Genomic DNA, 16,607 nt, shown 5'->3' with positions numbered 1-16,607 from the left:
GTCTTGTCATTGTATAATCGGCATTGAATGTTTGCCGTATATGTGTTCTGTGATCCGCCCTGAGTCCCCTTCGGCGTGATAGATAAATAAATACTTTTAAATACTTGAAACAACAGTTGCTTTAAAAAGTCATAATAGCTTTTGGAGTGGTTTAATTTTTTTTAATTTTATTTTCTTTAGGTCCAAGATGGGCTTCTTGGAATACAGGTGTCTTTATTTGTATCAGATGTGCTGGAATACATCGAAATTTGGGAGTTCATATATCCAGAGTGAAGTCCGTCAACTTAGATCAGTGGACACCAGAACAAATACAGGTAAAAAGAATTTTAATGAGGAAAACCCCTTTGGAAAGTTTATTTTATGATGAATAATTTTGTTCATCATGAGAAAAGAAAGAAAACCTGGCAAAATTTTAACTAGGTATAGACTTTCTGATCTGCGGCACATTATACAGATGCATGTCTACTTTCTGTATGGATTTCAGCATTTGTGTCTCATTGCATGATTGACTGTTGTAAACTGCTTGAAAAGGTATTTTCACACTGCAGTATCATTTTGCAAAAACCCATTTCCTCTGCTCTGGATTGGCAAGTGAATTGCTTTTCTTCCTTCTCCCTTGTCAAACTTCATTGGTGTAATTTAGAGCTGCTCATCAATACACAAAAACCTTTCTAGCTGAAAAGCCTATGAAGCACTTAACTTTTTTTGAACATTATTAGGGCATCAAGGATGTGATGCTTCCTTTTATTCTTCACCTTTAAGTTTATTATTTATTTGAAATATGTATACTGTGTTTTTCCTTGTATAGTTCAAATCCCTTAAAATGTAATAGTTTAACATGGTATTTACATTGCTACATTAAACGATTACATTTTAAAGGATTTGAACTATACAAGGAAAAACACAGTATACATATTTCAAATAAATAATAAACTTAAAGGTGAAGAATAAAAGGAAGCATCACATCCTTGATGCCCTAATAATGTTCAGAAAACTGTATAAAAACAAACTTGCTGCAACACATTGATCGCCTTTCTGTGAAAAATATTCTCACCACAAACCTGATTTCTATGAACTATTGTTGAGTCCAAAATTGGTGAGCCCTTATAAAATAGAATTAGGCAGATTTTTATCAGGTATCAAACTTTTAAAAAAAAATCCCCAAAATTTTGTTTAAGAAAAGTAACCCGAAGGTCGGAACTATATTGTGGCATTTACAATATATTGTGCCATAAAATCAGCCAGTGTGGAATGGTTCTATGTCTTAATACACACATTAGTGATTAGTCAAAGGCCATTAACAATGTAAAAATGTTTACAAAATGAAATGACATATCTAATTTTGAACCATGCAGAAACATGTCCAAATACAAATTATGGACAAAATATTTAATCAACATTAACTCAGTTTAGAATAAAATCAAAATGTAATACTAATAGACTTAGGGTTCCATATTCACTGTGCAATGATATGGAATGAATATGAAGTGAAGTTTCAGGTTTGTCTTCCCTCTTCTCTTCCTGATATTGCATAGCTAGGGAAAGGATCTCTGTAGAATTTAGTTTCATATAATCAAGAGCATGCATGGCTGGTTTGTACTGGTTCTGGCCCAGCTTACTTGTCCGAATGCATCCGCCTCTACGTCCCACTTTGTAACTTAAGATCATCCGGGGTGGCCCTGCTCTCGCTCCCACCAACATCACAAATGCGGTTGGTGGGGACGAGAGACAAGCCTTCTCGATGGTGGATACGATTCTATTTGGTAACAAATGTTTTTATATTGTTTAATTAATGGCTTATGTATTTTATGTATTTTAATGGTTTTATGGTTTGTTTAATGGTTTTTGTATTGATTGTTCACGTAACGGCATCGAATGTAAGCCGTCCTGAATCCCCCTTTCAGGGTAGAGAAGAGATGGGATATAAATACCAGAAATAAATAATAAATAGTCCTTTTGCAAACAACCCAGCTTTATCCCATGGGTTATAAAATGGTTTATTTAGCCTATTTATTTATTTAGATAAATATTTAGATAAATAAGCAGATTATTATAGTTATGGTACATAACAGAACAACAGATCAACGCAAGTATAATCAAGTAACAATAATTTTGATATATACATGCATATCTACATTAGTCTATCAACCAATTATTTCTGACATTTAATGCATGTTAATACCACTAACTTAATATCAATCACTTTGTCTTGCTATTTTTACATGCTATCTACTATTTTTCGTGTATACTTTCTTCTCAATTAATTTTTTAAAATATAAGAGTTCACCATAACATTCAAACAACACTCAACGTATTACAGAGCATACATGCACCTGAAACCCCAATCCCACACAATATAAAACCTCTTCCTCACACCCGTGCACCCTTCACCGTACCTTCGGACACAGAAGCACTATGAATCCTTTAGGCCAATTTATCTATCCTTGTTCATAGTAATCCTAAATTCCTAGTGGAGCTCCTCTATGTCACGGACTCTCTGTTCAGATATACCATGGCCAACTTCCATGAAATGGCTTATTTAGAATCTGACAAGAGTTGGTTTATATGTAAGAGGAAGGTCATAGAGAGCGTTTCATTTGTGCTTGCTCTACTGTGTCTCATGATGCTAAAACATAGTTAAAATTCAAATCATCTCTATAAATTACAGTACTAGAAAGTCTGAATAATAACTATTAAAATTTAGCATTATGTTTGCCATAATATATAACTCCATCCTACAAAACAAACTATTAACTGATGATTATCCCACGGCACACTTTAGCATGCCTAGCTCCTACTGTAATTGAAAATACTTCATTTACTTCTGGAGGCACTATCTCATTTTAACCTCAGTAACATTGTGCCCAAAATAGTTATGTACTTCAAAAGGATATCGTAAGGAAAGAGGGAAGTGACAAAATGGGAGGTAAATGCAAATAAAATTGCAGTCAAATTAGGACAACGGTGAACTCTCAAATAATATTCTGGCCAAGTTTTGGCTTGCGCAACAATAAACTGTACTGTTCCATTATTTGGACGGAGGCCGAAAGGGGGCCTAGACAGAGAAGGATCATCTATTTTAGGGAGGAGATGGGATTGAAGTAGTAAAACCATTTCCCTCTGTTTTCCTGACATTCCCTCCACCCATATTGCCTTCCTTGCAACAACCCTTTTTTGTGACATGGAAAATGTGTGTGTGTGGCGGGAGGAAAAGGGTGGAATAACCAGCAAAAATGAGGGAATAGTTTTCCTCCTTTAACTCTCCCCCGTAAAATGGACTATCCTTCCCCTTTTGGGCTCCACCCAGATAATGGAACAGTATCCAATAAACTACTATTGACACTTATCTTGTTTTTGATGCCATCAGTGATCAGAAGACATTAGTGTTTTTTAAACTGTTATTCCCAGAATCTACTTACTAGATACCCCAAGAGTTTTGGTCCAAAAGAGAGCGTTCGCAAGTTCTAATGTTTTCATGACTGAAGATATAGTCACACTTTATGAACCTGTTCGGGCCTTATGGTCGGCTGAGGAGGCCCTCCTCTCAATCCATCCCCCATTGCAAGCGAGGCTGGTCCTTCTAAGTAGTGGCCCCCTGGCTCTGGAGCACCCTCCCCAGGGAGATTAGACAAGCAACCACCATTACGACATTTAGGAGAAATTTGAAGACATGGCTGTTTAATTAGACTTTTGAGTGATTAGTCAACACTTTAATGTTGGCAAGACCTCTGTTTACATGGATATACCTCGACTCGAGTAGTAGGCCCCTTTTAACTTACAGGAATGACTGGTTTAAACTAATGTTTGATAATTTTTACCGTTACACTGTTTTTGTGTGTTTGTTTTGGCATATCTTGTTTGTTTTTATATTGGTTTGATATGTTATTATTTGTTTATCTCATTTTTATGTATTTTACTATATTTATTGATGTTGCGAGTCACCCCGAGTCCCTTGGAGAGTTGAGGTACAAATAAAGTTGTTGTTGTTGTTGTTGTTGTTAGGACACTTAGAAATTCCTGCTAATTGTGGTTATTCTGAAGTTAGTACCTTAGATCTTGAGGTGCATCATTTTAATGTAAAAAATGGCCAGAATTGCAGCTGGAAAATATGAAAATATGTTCAGCTGAGAGGTAAAGCTGTAAATCTCTCTTTTTCTCTGCTTTCAGTGCATGCAGGAGATGGGAAATACCAAGGCACGGTTGCTTTATGAAGCCAATCTACCAGAGAACTTTCGGAGACCTCAAACAGATCAGTATCCTTTGGGCACAGCCAGTCCTGGAAGAATAATGGAAAACTTATGACTTTATGCAGTTTGTGTTACTTCTTTTAAATAGACAAAACGTTTCACAATGACTACTGTCTCTTTCACATTGCACATTTATAACACACTGATCGAATTATAATAGTCATGGTTACTTCTTACAGAATCCTTGTGTTTATAGTTTAGTGAAAAGCTAGGCTTTGTGCCTGTGCTTTCTGAATACTCTTTCCTGTCCTGCATAGAACTCCTTAGGATGAAACCATGGAGCTAAAGTGGTATCAAACTGTCATGCAGTGGGCTCTGGATCTGCAGGCTCCAGAACCATAATTTCAACCAACCACAGATCCAATTACACCAGTAGTTCTCAACCTGTGGGTCCCCAGGTGTTTTGGCCTACAACTCCCAGAAATCCCAGCCAGTTTACCAGCTGATAGGATTTCTGGGAGTTGAAGGCCAAAACATCTGGGGGAACACAGGTTGAGAACCACTGAATTACACTATGTTACAAAATTTGAAAAGCAACCCTGAAGTAGTGTTGACCATTAACAGGCCAATTTAGAGACCTGTGGTTTTTGTCTATTGATTACGCTATGTAACAAAATTTGAAAACTTTTCTGTTCCTGGTTTGAAAGAGTTATTTCCTGTTTAATTGTGTGGTACTTGCTTTGAAAGTAGTTGTTATACTCCGGAAACTTTGTTTTTGTGGCTGCCACAAATTATGTTGAAGTGGTTGAGACTCTATGAGATATTCATTGAAAAACAATAGCAAAATGTGTTGCAGAATGTCTTACAAAAACAAAGTTTTTGCAGTTTAATAAACTTTCCCCATATTTTTATGATAGAACCACTTAGGAAATGACATTTATAACCCAGGAACAAAAATCGTGCTACATAATGTTACCTGGGAGACAATTTTCATGTCATTTACAGATATGAAAAAATATAGTAAGAAGCAACAATTGGTTAAATAATGTTGAGTGGGGGAAATAGCCTGCTATGTGTCAGATTTAATGAGCATGTTAGTAGTGCTGAGAAGAATTCCAAATGAGAACTATATCCAAGGAAGCTCGTTCCCTATTATTGAAAGGATAATCTCTGAACGCTCACCTGTCCCTGTCATTTTAACAGTAGTCTTTGAAGAAAGAACTAAACCAGTTCTCTGATGAGTCTGACAAAGAACTGGTGCTAAATAAATGGAGGCAGTTAGCACAGTAATATGACATTAGACTAATGATGAATTGTGGAAATTGAGGATTTAAAACTAACTCCTACTGCAGAATGTTCAGGAGTCATTGTGAGCGCAGCCAAACACAACCAGTGTTCAGCTTGGTTTTGCAGCAGCTACTTTCTGTTTGCCAACCAACTCCCACAATGAAGAGGCAACACAACAAAAATGGGTTAACTATGGGCAACTTTTATTAATGTTACTTAATTATACTTTGTAACTTGCAATTCCAATTGGGTGCCCCCCCCCCCAATGAGGGTCTGCATCCAGGGACAAACCAAGAATGGGCAACTTGGAAGTCCCTGAACAGACTCAGAAGTGGAGCGGACAGATCAAAAGACAACCTGGCTAAATGGCACTACTTAAAAGAATCCTCCACCTTGTGTGACTGTGGAGCAGAACAGACAACTTTGCATCTGTATGCTTACCTACAATGCCCTGCCTCATGTACAGAGGAAGCGTTGTTGGAGGCTACAGACAATGCGGTTGCTGTTGCCTATTTGTGATCAAAAGATGTTTAGCCAGCTTTAGGCGAAACACCTGTGTCCCCGGTTGCAAAAATCCTGAGTGACGATTAAGGGAAATGTGATGGAGAATTCTGCCCCAAGGATTTATTGAGGTCAGATTTCAGAAGGAGAGAAAATGGTGAGCAAGAAAACCTCTTAAAAATGAAGGCTTCTGAATATGCTTTTTGTTTCCTTGTCAATGTGAAAACTTTGACTTGTCAATGGGAAAACTTTGACTGTGACGCAGCCTATGGCAGAAAATACTTTCATCTCAGATTGAGTTTCAACTAGAAAAGCTATGGTAAATTTAAAGGGATATTTTAAAATTATGAGTCCTTACAGTGTAGTCATTTCTCACATGCATTTTCTAATTAATTATGCTCGCCTGACAAAGATATTAAATGAGCTTTATAAAGGGAAGCTTTGAACAATACCTTGCTGAAATACTAATTAAATTTGAATGTGTGCTAATACTTACATCAGTTCAATTCTGGCTTTAGAGCTCTTATCTAGAATATAAACTGAGAATTAAATGTCCTGCATTGTAAGCCCTCCCAATTTCATCCTGCGTTCTGTATTTTTTTCCTTAAGTTATCTGATCTCAGAGCTGTGGAATTTTTTATCAGGGATAAATATGAGAAGAAAAAATACTATGACAAAAATGCAGTTCAAGCCACCACTGTAAGCACAGTTATTTTCAATTTCTGTTTAAAAAACGAATATGGGAACACGGTTACACAATATATTACACAATCTCTGCCAATATTGTCTGTAGGAATATTGAGTAAAAGTTATTTTGGGAAAACATAAATGTCACAGAGTGGCATGAATCAGAGTATGACTAATGATGGAATTAGGGATAATCACCTGCATGGCAAAAAAATGCATCTTGAATGTTAATTGGTAATATAATAAGTAGGCAGTCATTATTCCCTATAATGACTTTCGTCCTCTAAAATGAAAACCTCTGGTTGAGAATAACAGTAGGAGTTATTCTAATAATATAAATTATTATAGAAATAAATGTGTCTTCAAGTTGTATATTGACTTATGGCGACCCTATGATTTTCATAGGATTTTCTTAGGCAAGGAAAACTTTTGTGTGTTGTCAAAGACTTTCATGGCTGGAATCACTGGGTTGCTGAGAGTTTTCCAGGCTGTATGATCATGTTCTGGAACATGACCATACAGCCCAGAAAACTCACAGCAACCCAATACTCATGTGGTTTTACTGCTTCCTATCTCTGAAATATAGCATACAGAATCTGGCACTCATAGCTTCCAAGATGAGACTTCTAGGGTATCCAGACAGGAGTAAATACAATTCCATAGGGGCCCTCTGTGGCACAGCAAGTTAACGGAAAGATTGGCGGTTCAAATCCGGGGAGCGGGGTGAGCTCCCGCTGTTAGGCCCAGCTTCTGACAACTTAGCAGTTTGAAAACATGCAAATGTGAGTAGTTCGTTAGGTACTGCTCAGGCGGGAAGGTAATGGTGCTCCATGCAGTAATGCCAGCCACATGACCTTGGAGGTGTCTACAGACAACGCTGGCTCTTCAGCTTAGAAATGGAGATGAGCACCACCCTCCAGAGTCAGACACGGGTAGACTTAATGTCAAGGGGAAACCTTTACTTTACCTTTACTAATTACAATTCCATAAAGTAGGCTTTGTTCAAAGCGTCAAAAGGTAATTGAAACAGCATATGTGCTTTTCGTATTAGAGACTGCGAAGTGTCTTAAGATGCAGAGCCTTACCAAGCTATGAAGCTGTGTGGTTGTATATTCTCACTTCCGTGAAGTTGTATGGGCCAGAGTGAACCCAATTTGAGATTCTAGGACAGAAACTGGGCTTTCCCCCACAAAGTGAGTTTAGAGGCAAAGCTAAACCCAAGCATTACTGAAGAAAGAGTGCAAGAACCTACAATTTCTCGTACGACAATACATAAAAACAAACCAGGGCTTTCAAGGTACACAGGAACACTGAAAACTGACTGAATCATGCCCACTTTTGACTGGCAGCATCTCTCCAGATTTCCATGCAGGATTGATTATTTCCTATTGTACTAACTAGGCATCACCCACATATTGTGGTAGTTGTGTGTAGAATTGTTGAAAATACTATACAAATTGCACTATAATATAATATACTTGATAGTTTATGGTTAGAAGGCTGTTCCTTATGAGCTAATTTTTTTCCCTTGCTATTTCCAAATGGAGATTTTCATTTGAAAGTTACACATTCAATTAGAACTTAGAGTTGTTTTGTTTTATTTTGAAAATAAATAATTCTGTTGGAATAAGCAAGAACAAAGTTGCCTTTGCCTCCTTCCATATTCTCATGGGACAATGAGCTTTTTCAGCTCCAGGACATTAATATTTCAGCAGTAATGCTGAGTAAAACGGAACAATAGCTGAAACCTAATTATTTCTCTGTGTGCTTGCGATATGATCTTATCCAAGTTTATTTCATACTTTATATTCTAGTGAATTCATTCATGAAGCGTTTACCTGATCTTTTTTTCACCTTTTGAAAAAGCTGTAGTGAAATTCAAAAAGATGAAGAGATTTTCTTCATGATATAGCTAGGTTGACTCAAGATGTCCTTCCTTAATCCAATTTTTAGAATAAAGCATAAACATAAATACCTAAACTGAAGTAAATAATTTGTGTTCTAAGCAGCAATATTAACCTAAATATGTAGTCTCCTGCGTTAATAATTATTTGTTTACCCTTCCTCTTCTGTCTTTCTACATTTCATGTGGTTTTTATAAGGTTATTAGGAAGCATTAAAATGTGTGGATGGTGTTTTCTTGTTAGCTAAAGCTGCCTTAGTACCTTTTCGCTTCTTTATCTGTACAGATGTCTTCCTCTGATCCTCCTCAGGCTCTGGCTTCTTCTCCTTCTCTGCAAGCTGCTTCTGAGAAAAGCAAAATAGAGGTATCGCCTCTTGCTAGCGTGCATGCTGCCTTGGGATGTGGATGCTTCCTACATCTGTTATGAACACTACCTTAAATTCTTTAGGCCACTGCCATGATTTGTCATTGGGAAGACAGAAGGCATTTAAAATGACAACACCAGAATTGTTAGATCTTTCCTTGTAATTTCATCTGTAGAAAATGGTTCAGCTAATCTTTCCCAGCTCAGCTTTTGGTTGCTTCAGTATTCCATCTCTTCGCATTGCTATTTTGTAGTAGCAGTTGGATCATTTCTTGCTCCTTGATGTCAGTATGTACATCCTTGATTCAATTACCTAGTTTAGAAGCATTCCTTCATAACTGTATCTTAGGCCCCTTCCACACAACTGAATAAAACCCCACATTTTCTGCTTTGAACTGGAATATATGGCAGTGTGGACTTAGATAACCCAGTTCAAAGCAGATATGGTGGGATTTTCTGCCTTGATATTCTGGGTTTTATGGCTGGGTGGACGGGACCCAAGATTTCCCTTAAATGATATCAAATGCCTGTTATCGGTAGATGGTGTCATTCTAACTACATTCGCCAAGTCCCTAGCATGAATTTTTAAAAGGACCTGGTACTCTAGTGTAGGTCTCCTTAGAACTTTTCCACTCATGACTCCGATGTTAGTGTTAGCATAAAAATAATATTAAATCATGGTGAAAGCTGACAAAAATCATGGTGAATAGCTGACAAAATTCTTCTGTGAACTTTAAGGAAGGCGTTCTGGGGAAACCTGTGGCAGTGTATCAGGCATTTGAATAGCCATGAGCCTCTCTGTACAACCTAATGACTGCATCATTTAAGTCTATTCATATATTTAATATAACTCTACACTCCCCACTGAGATAAGAGCATTTCTGAAATACTGAACCTAATAACAATTTTGGGTGTAAACATGACATTAATGTTTTAAATGTATGCTATTTGTAATATCTGCTATCTTTTCTATAGAAGGAGAAGGAAAAAAAGAAGGAAGAGAAAAAGAAAGATAGAGAACCAGAGAAACCTTTGAAATGCTTAGGAGTTGACAAAGTAAGCTTTACTTTTCTATAACATATATTTCAGCAGTACATTGGTGTTTATAATCGAAGTTTGCTGTTGCAAATTTTGAAATAAATAATATCACTACCACCATCATAATCCTAGTCTTTGAGAACAAGCAAGTTGTTATTGTTCGGAATCGTTGTAAAAGCTTTAAAGATGGCAGCACTCCCTAGCTGTGTGATCTGCTTGGAAATCTCAGCTGGAAATATTGATGGCATAAAGAAGCTCGTGACAGTTTCTGTGAAAAAAATGTCTCAACCAAAAAAGGAAAGAAAGGAATTGGAAACCTCCTCTCTTTCATTTTCAGATTACCTTGGGTTCCTTCTATCAGCTGCCTTTTGCGATAATAGCCGACACAGGTTATCTGAAACGTGATTGACTGTGATTTTTATTAAGAAAAAAGACTGGGTTTGCATAATACTATAGTAGTCTTCCAAAACTTTCTACTGCATGCCCTACATAGCTGACTGTTTGCAAGTATGTTGTAGTTTTCTTAAAAGCAGTGACTTCTTTGGAATCATAGAGATGGAAAAGACCACAAGGGCCATCCAGCCTCTGTCTTCAGAGAAGGGGAGACTTCATGACAGGAGAGGTGGAGGCTGTGGCTACTTTGATCTCGTACAAAGAAATGGGCTAACAAATATTTAGAGTTCTTTTCTACATGATGAGAGAATCAACCTAGTTCTGTAGTGCAGCCAGAGTAATAATATTTGTTTAAACTTGCAATATGTCCTTGCAACAAGTATGAAACCAGTCAAGGTTTTGAAATGCTGTAAACTATCAATCAATTTAATGTTGGCTAAAGGATCAGGAAAGCCTAGAGAAGACAATTATGCTGGGGAAAGTGGAAGGCAAAAGGAAGAGGGGCCGACCAAGGGCAAGATGGATGGATGGCATCCTTGAAGTGACTGGACTGACCTTGAGGGAGCTGGGGGTGGTAACGGCCGACAGGGAGCTCTCGCGTGGGCTGGTCCATGAGGTCACGAAGAGTCGGAGACGACTGAACGAATGAGCAACAAAGGATCAAGGCATAAGTTTCCTCATTGCATCTAATATCTAGCATCTACACTTCTATGGTAGGTAACTGTGACAGCCTGTATTATCCATCTGGATAATACAGGGTGTTTCAAAAAGGTGGACCAGATTTTGAAATGGCTATATCTCTGCAACCACAAACCACCCATTAATGGAACCCTCACCCCTTGAAAGGAAGGGGCATAGAGTTTCAAAGGATTGCCACTAGATGGATCTTCCAAAATGCTGTCTAAACACACTCAATTACAGATTCTGCCCTCCTGAACTGCATCTTATGCTAAATGTTCTTGCAGATGACTAAGGCTAAGGGCTGTTTGTGCACTGGGAAAGGCTTCTTGTGGTAATTGTTTGAAACACTAGGCCCTTCTTTTCCAAGTCGTAAAAGTTTCATTCCAGGGTAGTTTGTGGTTGCAGGGATATAGCAATTTCAAACTGGGTCCATCTTTTTGAAACATCCTGTATGCTCGCTCCATTTCTATGATATGAAATCTAGTGCATCTGACTAGCAAAAAGACATCACTCAAGTCATAAAAAACAGAATGGGATGTAGCGCAGTATGTCTGCAAAATAAATTTGAGTCCTTGGCTATTTATCATGTCCTCAGACAGGCTGGTAGAAAGACACAAACAAGCAGCCCTACTCAGGCATTTAAGAATGAGTGCTCAAACTAGACTTAACATTCTTTATACTCTGGTCTCCTTAAACTCTTGCATAAGCATGTCTTTGGTTGCAGTCCCAGCAAGCAATTTTACAACCAACTCTGTAAGCAGTTCATGAATTTAAAAAAAATGGATCCTTTGCTATCCCATGGGGTTTCAGTGCCTGGTCAAGGGATCCTATACTTCTCACCTGATTTTTAAGTTGAGCCATTGGCCAGATGCATCCTCTTAAGGTGGTTGTTATTTCAGCATAACAAGTGAATAAACTAGTGCTCTTCAGATCGACCTACTGCAGGGAGTGCTTCATGAACACAAAGTTGCCTTCTGCCTTTGCGTATAACTGATCTTAAAGTAGTAATGTCAAAATGTTTTTCTAATTGTGTAATCATGATGGTTCAGTAGTAGTATGAGATCATTAATAATAATAATAATAATAATAATAATAATAATAATAAACCAGAACATATAATCCGGCATAAACCAGTACAGGTGGTCCCAGTGGTGATTGGCACACTGGGTGCCGTGCCAAAAGATCTCAGCCAGCATTTGGAAACAATAAACATTGACAAAATCACGATCTGTCAACTTCAAAAGGCCACCTTACTTGGATCTGTGCACATCATTTGAAAATACATCACATAGTCCTAGACACTTGGGAAGTGTTTGATTTGTGATTTTGTGATATGAAATCCAGCATATATATCTCGTTTGCTGTGACATACTGTGTTTTTCTGTCAGTAAAATAATAATAATGATGATTGGGTGCAGTGCCTAAAGACTTTGGCCTGCACTGAAAAACAATCAGCGCTGACAAAATTACCATCTGTCAGCTGCAAAATGCCACCCTACTTAGATCTGCATGCATTATTTGCCGATACATCACACAGTACTAGATATTTGGGAAGTGTCCAACATGTGATCAAATACAAAAGCCAGCATAGTGATTTTGTTTGATATGTACTAATCTTGTTATGGATCAAGTAATATTATTAATAATAATAATCTTTATTTATATATTGTCCTATCTCCCCAAAGGGACTCAGGGTGGTTAGGGACTCAGGATTCAGGGAATCATGCCAAACAGAATAGTTGCTTCCTCCTAATTATTTTCTTCTGGACCTGATACCAGCCTTTCACTTTCCATCAATACTTCATGTGCTGTGATCGTGCTGTGTTTTGATGTTCACTGGTCTCTTTTGTTGTGTTTTATGTCACCTTTCCATTATGATCAGTTTGTTTACTAATCTCCCATGTGCATGAGGCACAGAGACCATGGAGAAGAAAGATGAATGTTTCCTTGTAACTGTAGTTCTTTGTTCATCAACATTCATGTAACCCACTGTCCTTGCCCCTCCACAGGGGTTATTTTCAATTTTTCCTGTTTTCCTTTACATTACTGATGTGTGAATTTCCAGAAAGAGTGGGTACCACACATCTTTAGTGTGGAGAGTCAGGCTCCACCTGAGCTACATGCCAAAACTCCTCAGCTCTGAAGTATTTTGGTCAGAGCTTTGCAAAGATACAGAATCTATATGTGCATATGGATTAGTTGAAGAGCTACGGTTACAGCTAAACCAACCTTTAAAACTTAATATATTCAGGTGCTTCTGGAGAATATTCAGCATTCCCCTCCTCCGTGTAATTTGAAAGTTAGATAAATATTCATTATCTCAACATTATTTTGTTCTGGATCTCTTACTGAGTGGTTGTTCTTGTTCATGTAGCAATTAGGAATGCTGAAAGATTAAACAACAGTTAGCTTAAAGGCAAATGGAATTAATTTACCTGACCAGTAATCGTGGCATATTATGTATTGACTTCAGGGAGTGAGTCAAAACAAGTTACAGGATTTTTCTTATTATGAGCTGCAAAGTAATCTGCATTCTAGAAGCAAGAAGTAATTCTCAGTAATTATCATAACTACATAATTTTAAAGAGAACAATCTACATATATGGAAATGGCAAGGTGGGAATTCTACTTATTCAAACACATTAAGCACCTCAAAATAGTATTTTTCACATGCATTTTATACATATACATGATTTGTTATATAACAATGGAGGCGAAGCAAACGAATTTCCATGCATATTAGGAGAGGATGCCTGAATATGTCTCCTACACTATATTCCATAAAATGCTTCAGAGCAGCCATTGGCGTCATATAAATTGGAGGTTAGGTGCTTCTGGCCCTTATTAGGCTGAGAGGTGTTTTTCTGGCAGCAGCAAAGGAGGCTTCGATCATTAACTTGTGTCTCCAGGTTTTTACAAATTGAATTATTGCAATTTGTATGAAACTGTCAATAAAATAAAATACTATTCACTCAGTTATTTGTGAAATCCATGGAAATAACATGGACCTGTGTTGGCTGTATGAAGGAGAAAAAAAGCAGATCATCTATGGCGTTCTAAAATGTCTCCCAGTCATTAAATACATAACCATTTTTCTCCAAGAGTAGACTTGTATACCAAAGTTCATCAGCTTATTTGAGATGTTTCATGCTAATCCTGATAGAGCTAACCCAAAGAAGAAAAACCAGGGCTCTTCCACACAGCCATATAACCCAGAATATCAAGGCAGAAACCCCACCATATCTGCTTTGAACTGGGTTATTTGAGTCCACACTATCATATATTCCAGTTCAAAGCAGAAAATGTGGGATTTTATTCAGCTGTGTAGAAGGGCTCTCAGCCTTTGCTTTCAAGAACCTTGACAAAGCTCCAGATGCTCATAGATGTTTTTAAAAGCCCAAAGCATTTCTGCTTCTAACAGAACAGGCCTTCTTCGGGTTCCACAGTTTACCTAGAAATTTCAGGTATTTGTAAGGCACTCTCCCCACAAAATGGATCATTAAGAACTCTTAGTGGTTCCTTTCTATAGAACGTGTATTCTAGAACTCCAGAATTTTCTATGTAAAGTGCAGACCCTGAGAAAGGCTAACTCTGTTAAGGACCAAAACATTTTAAGCTTTTAAAAACAAATAAAGCAAGTGACTATCTATCAGCATGTTGTCTCCTAATTTACTTTGACTCTTCATACATTCTCATCAGTTTTCGCCATTGGTCAAGACAACCCTACATGTCAAAGGGAGAGATTTCTAGAGAAATATTTTTTGATCTCTGTGGAGACACATATATAAATTCTTTTTACAAAGCATAATTTACGGAATAGTGCAGTTTACACTACCTCCAAAAGTGTATGATACAATATCACCCGCAAAGAATAAATCACAGCCTTCCTATTCCTTCCAAATCAAGCTTACTGCTAATTCCTGGGCATCTTTGAAGCACTGCAGCCCATTGAGGGATTCAGGGACAAAATTTTGGGCCTATCTCAATTGCCTACTTTGATGTATAACTTTACCCATTACATGTTTTGGTCTTCAGAATATGTTCACTCATCATAACATGAATGCTAAGAAGGATAGAGCCTCTTCCCACCCTTCTGAATTTAAGAAAATAATTATTGCAGAAAGCAAGAGAGTTTGTTGACTATATACTTGACATGAAAAGTTATAGATAGTCTGTCCTCCTCGTCCTCGTCCTCATCCTCTTCTCGGGCCAGCCTGCCCGGAGCACAGAGAATCATAGAATCAAAGAGTTGGATGACCATCCAGTCCAACCCTCTGCCAAGAAGCAGGAATATTGCATTCAAATCACCCCTGACAAATGGCCATCCAGCCTCTGTTTAAAAGCTTCCAAAGAAGGAGCCTCCACCACACTCCGGGGCAGAGAGTTCCACTGCTGAACGGCTCTCACAGTCAGGAAGTTCTTCCTCATGTTCAGATGGAATCTCCTTTCTTGTAGTTTGAAGCCATTGTTCCGTGTCCTAGTCTCCAGCGAAGCTGAAAACAAGCTTACTCCCTCCTCCCTTTTTGTAACTCAGGCCATTGATGTTTTGCTTGATGGTTGCTTTATATTGTGTCATGTGTGGTTTGTTATATATTATTTATGAAATTGTTTTTATGAATTTTGTTGTGTTTTATTTTAACCATGTTGATCGGGCTGGTCCCCATGTAAGCTGCCCCGAGACCCTTTGGGGAGATGGAGGCAGAGTACAAAAACAAAGTAGTAGTAGTATTAGTAGTAGTTCTTCTTCTTCTTCTTTCTCCTCCTCCTCCTCCTCTTCCTCCTCCCTCTTTTAATATTTATTTATACCCCGCTTTATCTCTCCAAAGGGGTCTCAAAGCGGCTTAACATAAAAGCACTAGCATAACCATTTAAATTATACAAATATACGAACATTGAAACAGGATTAAATATAAACAATATTTTAAAATCCCCAGTTAAAAACTACTAAAACAAATTCAGAGTTAAAAATCACAGCACCCCCTGAATTGATCTTAAGCACTTTCATCTTTAAAAGCCCGACTGAATAAAATGGTTTTAGCCTGGGACAGCAGGGAGGGGGCCATTCTGGCTTCCCTGGGAAGGAGAGAGTTCCAGAATCAAGGGGCAGCCACCGAGAAAGAAGGCCTGCTCTCTCATTCCCACCAACCAAGCTTTTATTCCACCAGAATCTAAGACTTCTCTAGCTCCCATTTGGCATAGCTAACTTTAAACATTCCTGTAGTCTTCCTGCTAAGACTAAAAATATTTATTTTCAGCTCCTGTAGGTTTGTCTACATAGTGCTCTCAAAGTTGGTTTGATAAGAAGGAGTTTTTTGTCTGTTGTCTGTCTTTTTGGTTCTCTGTAAACTTAGTATTTTTAAAAGAATGCATTGTTATTACGTGCCTTCAAGACACTCTGACTAATGGCATGCTTGTCGCAGACTTTTCTTGGCAAGATTTATCCAGAGGAGGTCTGTCATTGCCTTCCTCTTGGGTTGGAAGAGTGTGACTTGCCCAAGGTCACCCGCTGGGGTTCCTTGGCTCAACAGGGATTCAAACCATGGTCTCCTGGAGTGTTAATCTAACA

General features: G+C 37.9%; 1 protein-coding gene across 3 annotated transcripts in view; it reads left to right on the top strand.

Moving 5' to 3' along the window:
- The window catches only part of SMAP1 (small ArfGAP 1), an 89,706-nt gene that overhangs the window by 34,715 nt on the left and 38,384 nt on the right, over positions 1–16,607 (top strand). Inside the window, exons 2-6 of one of the 3 annotated variants that reach the window (XM_060752844.2) lie at positions 181–314; positions 4,168–4,253; positions 6,599–6,674; positions 8,852–8,929; positions 9,905–9,985. In XM_060752844.2, the coding sequence (XP_060608827.2) occupies positions 181–314; positions 4,168–4,253; positions 6,599–6,674; positions 8,852–8,929; positions 9,905–9,985 (455 nt within the window). The remainder of the gene's footprint in view (positions 1–180; positions 315–4,167; positions 4,254–6,598; positions 6,675–8,851; positions 8,930–9,904; positions 9,986–16,607) is intronic. The other 2 variants (XM_060752843.2, XM_067467943.1) reach the window with 2 other exon arrangements.

Source organism: Anolis sagrei, chromosome 1 (assembly GCF_037176765.1).
Source record: "Anolis sagrei isolate rAnoSag1 chromosome 1, rAnoSag1.mat, whole genome shotgun sequence".
In the NCBI taxonomy this organism is placed as follows: domain Eukaryota; kingdom Metazoa; phylum Chordata; class Lepidosauria; order Squamata; family Dactyloidae; genus Anolis; species Anolis sagrei.
Note: the sequence above shows the minus strand (reverse complement) of the source record. Positions and strands in the feature narration are given on the sequence as shown.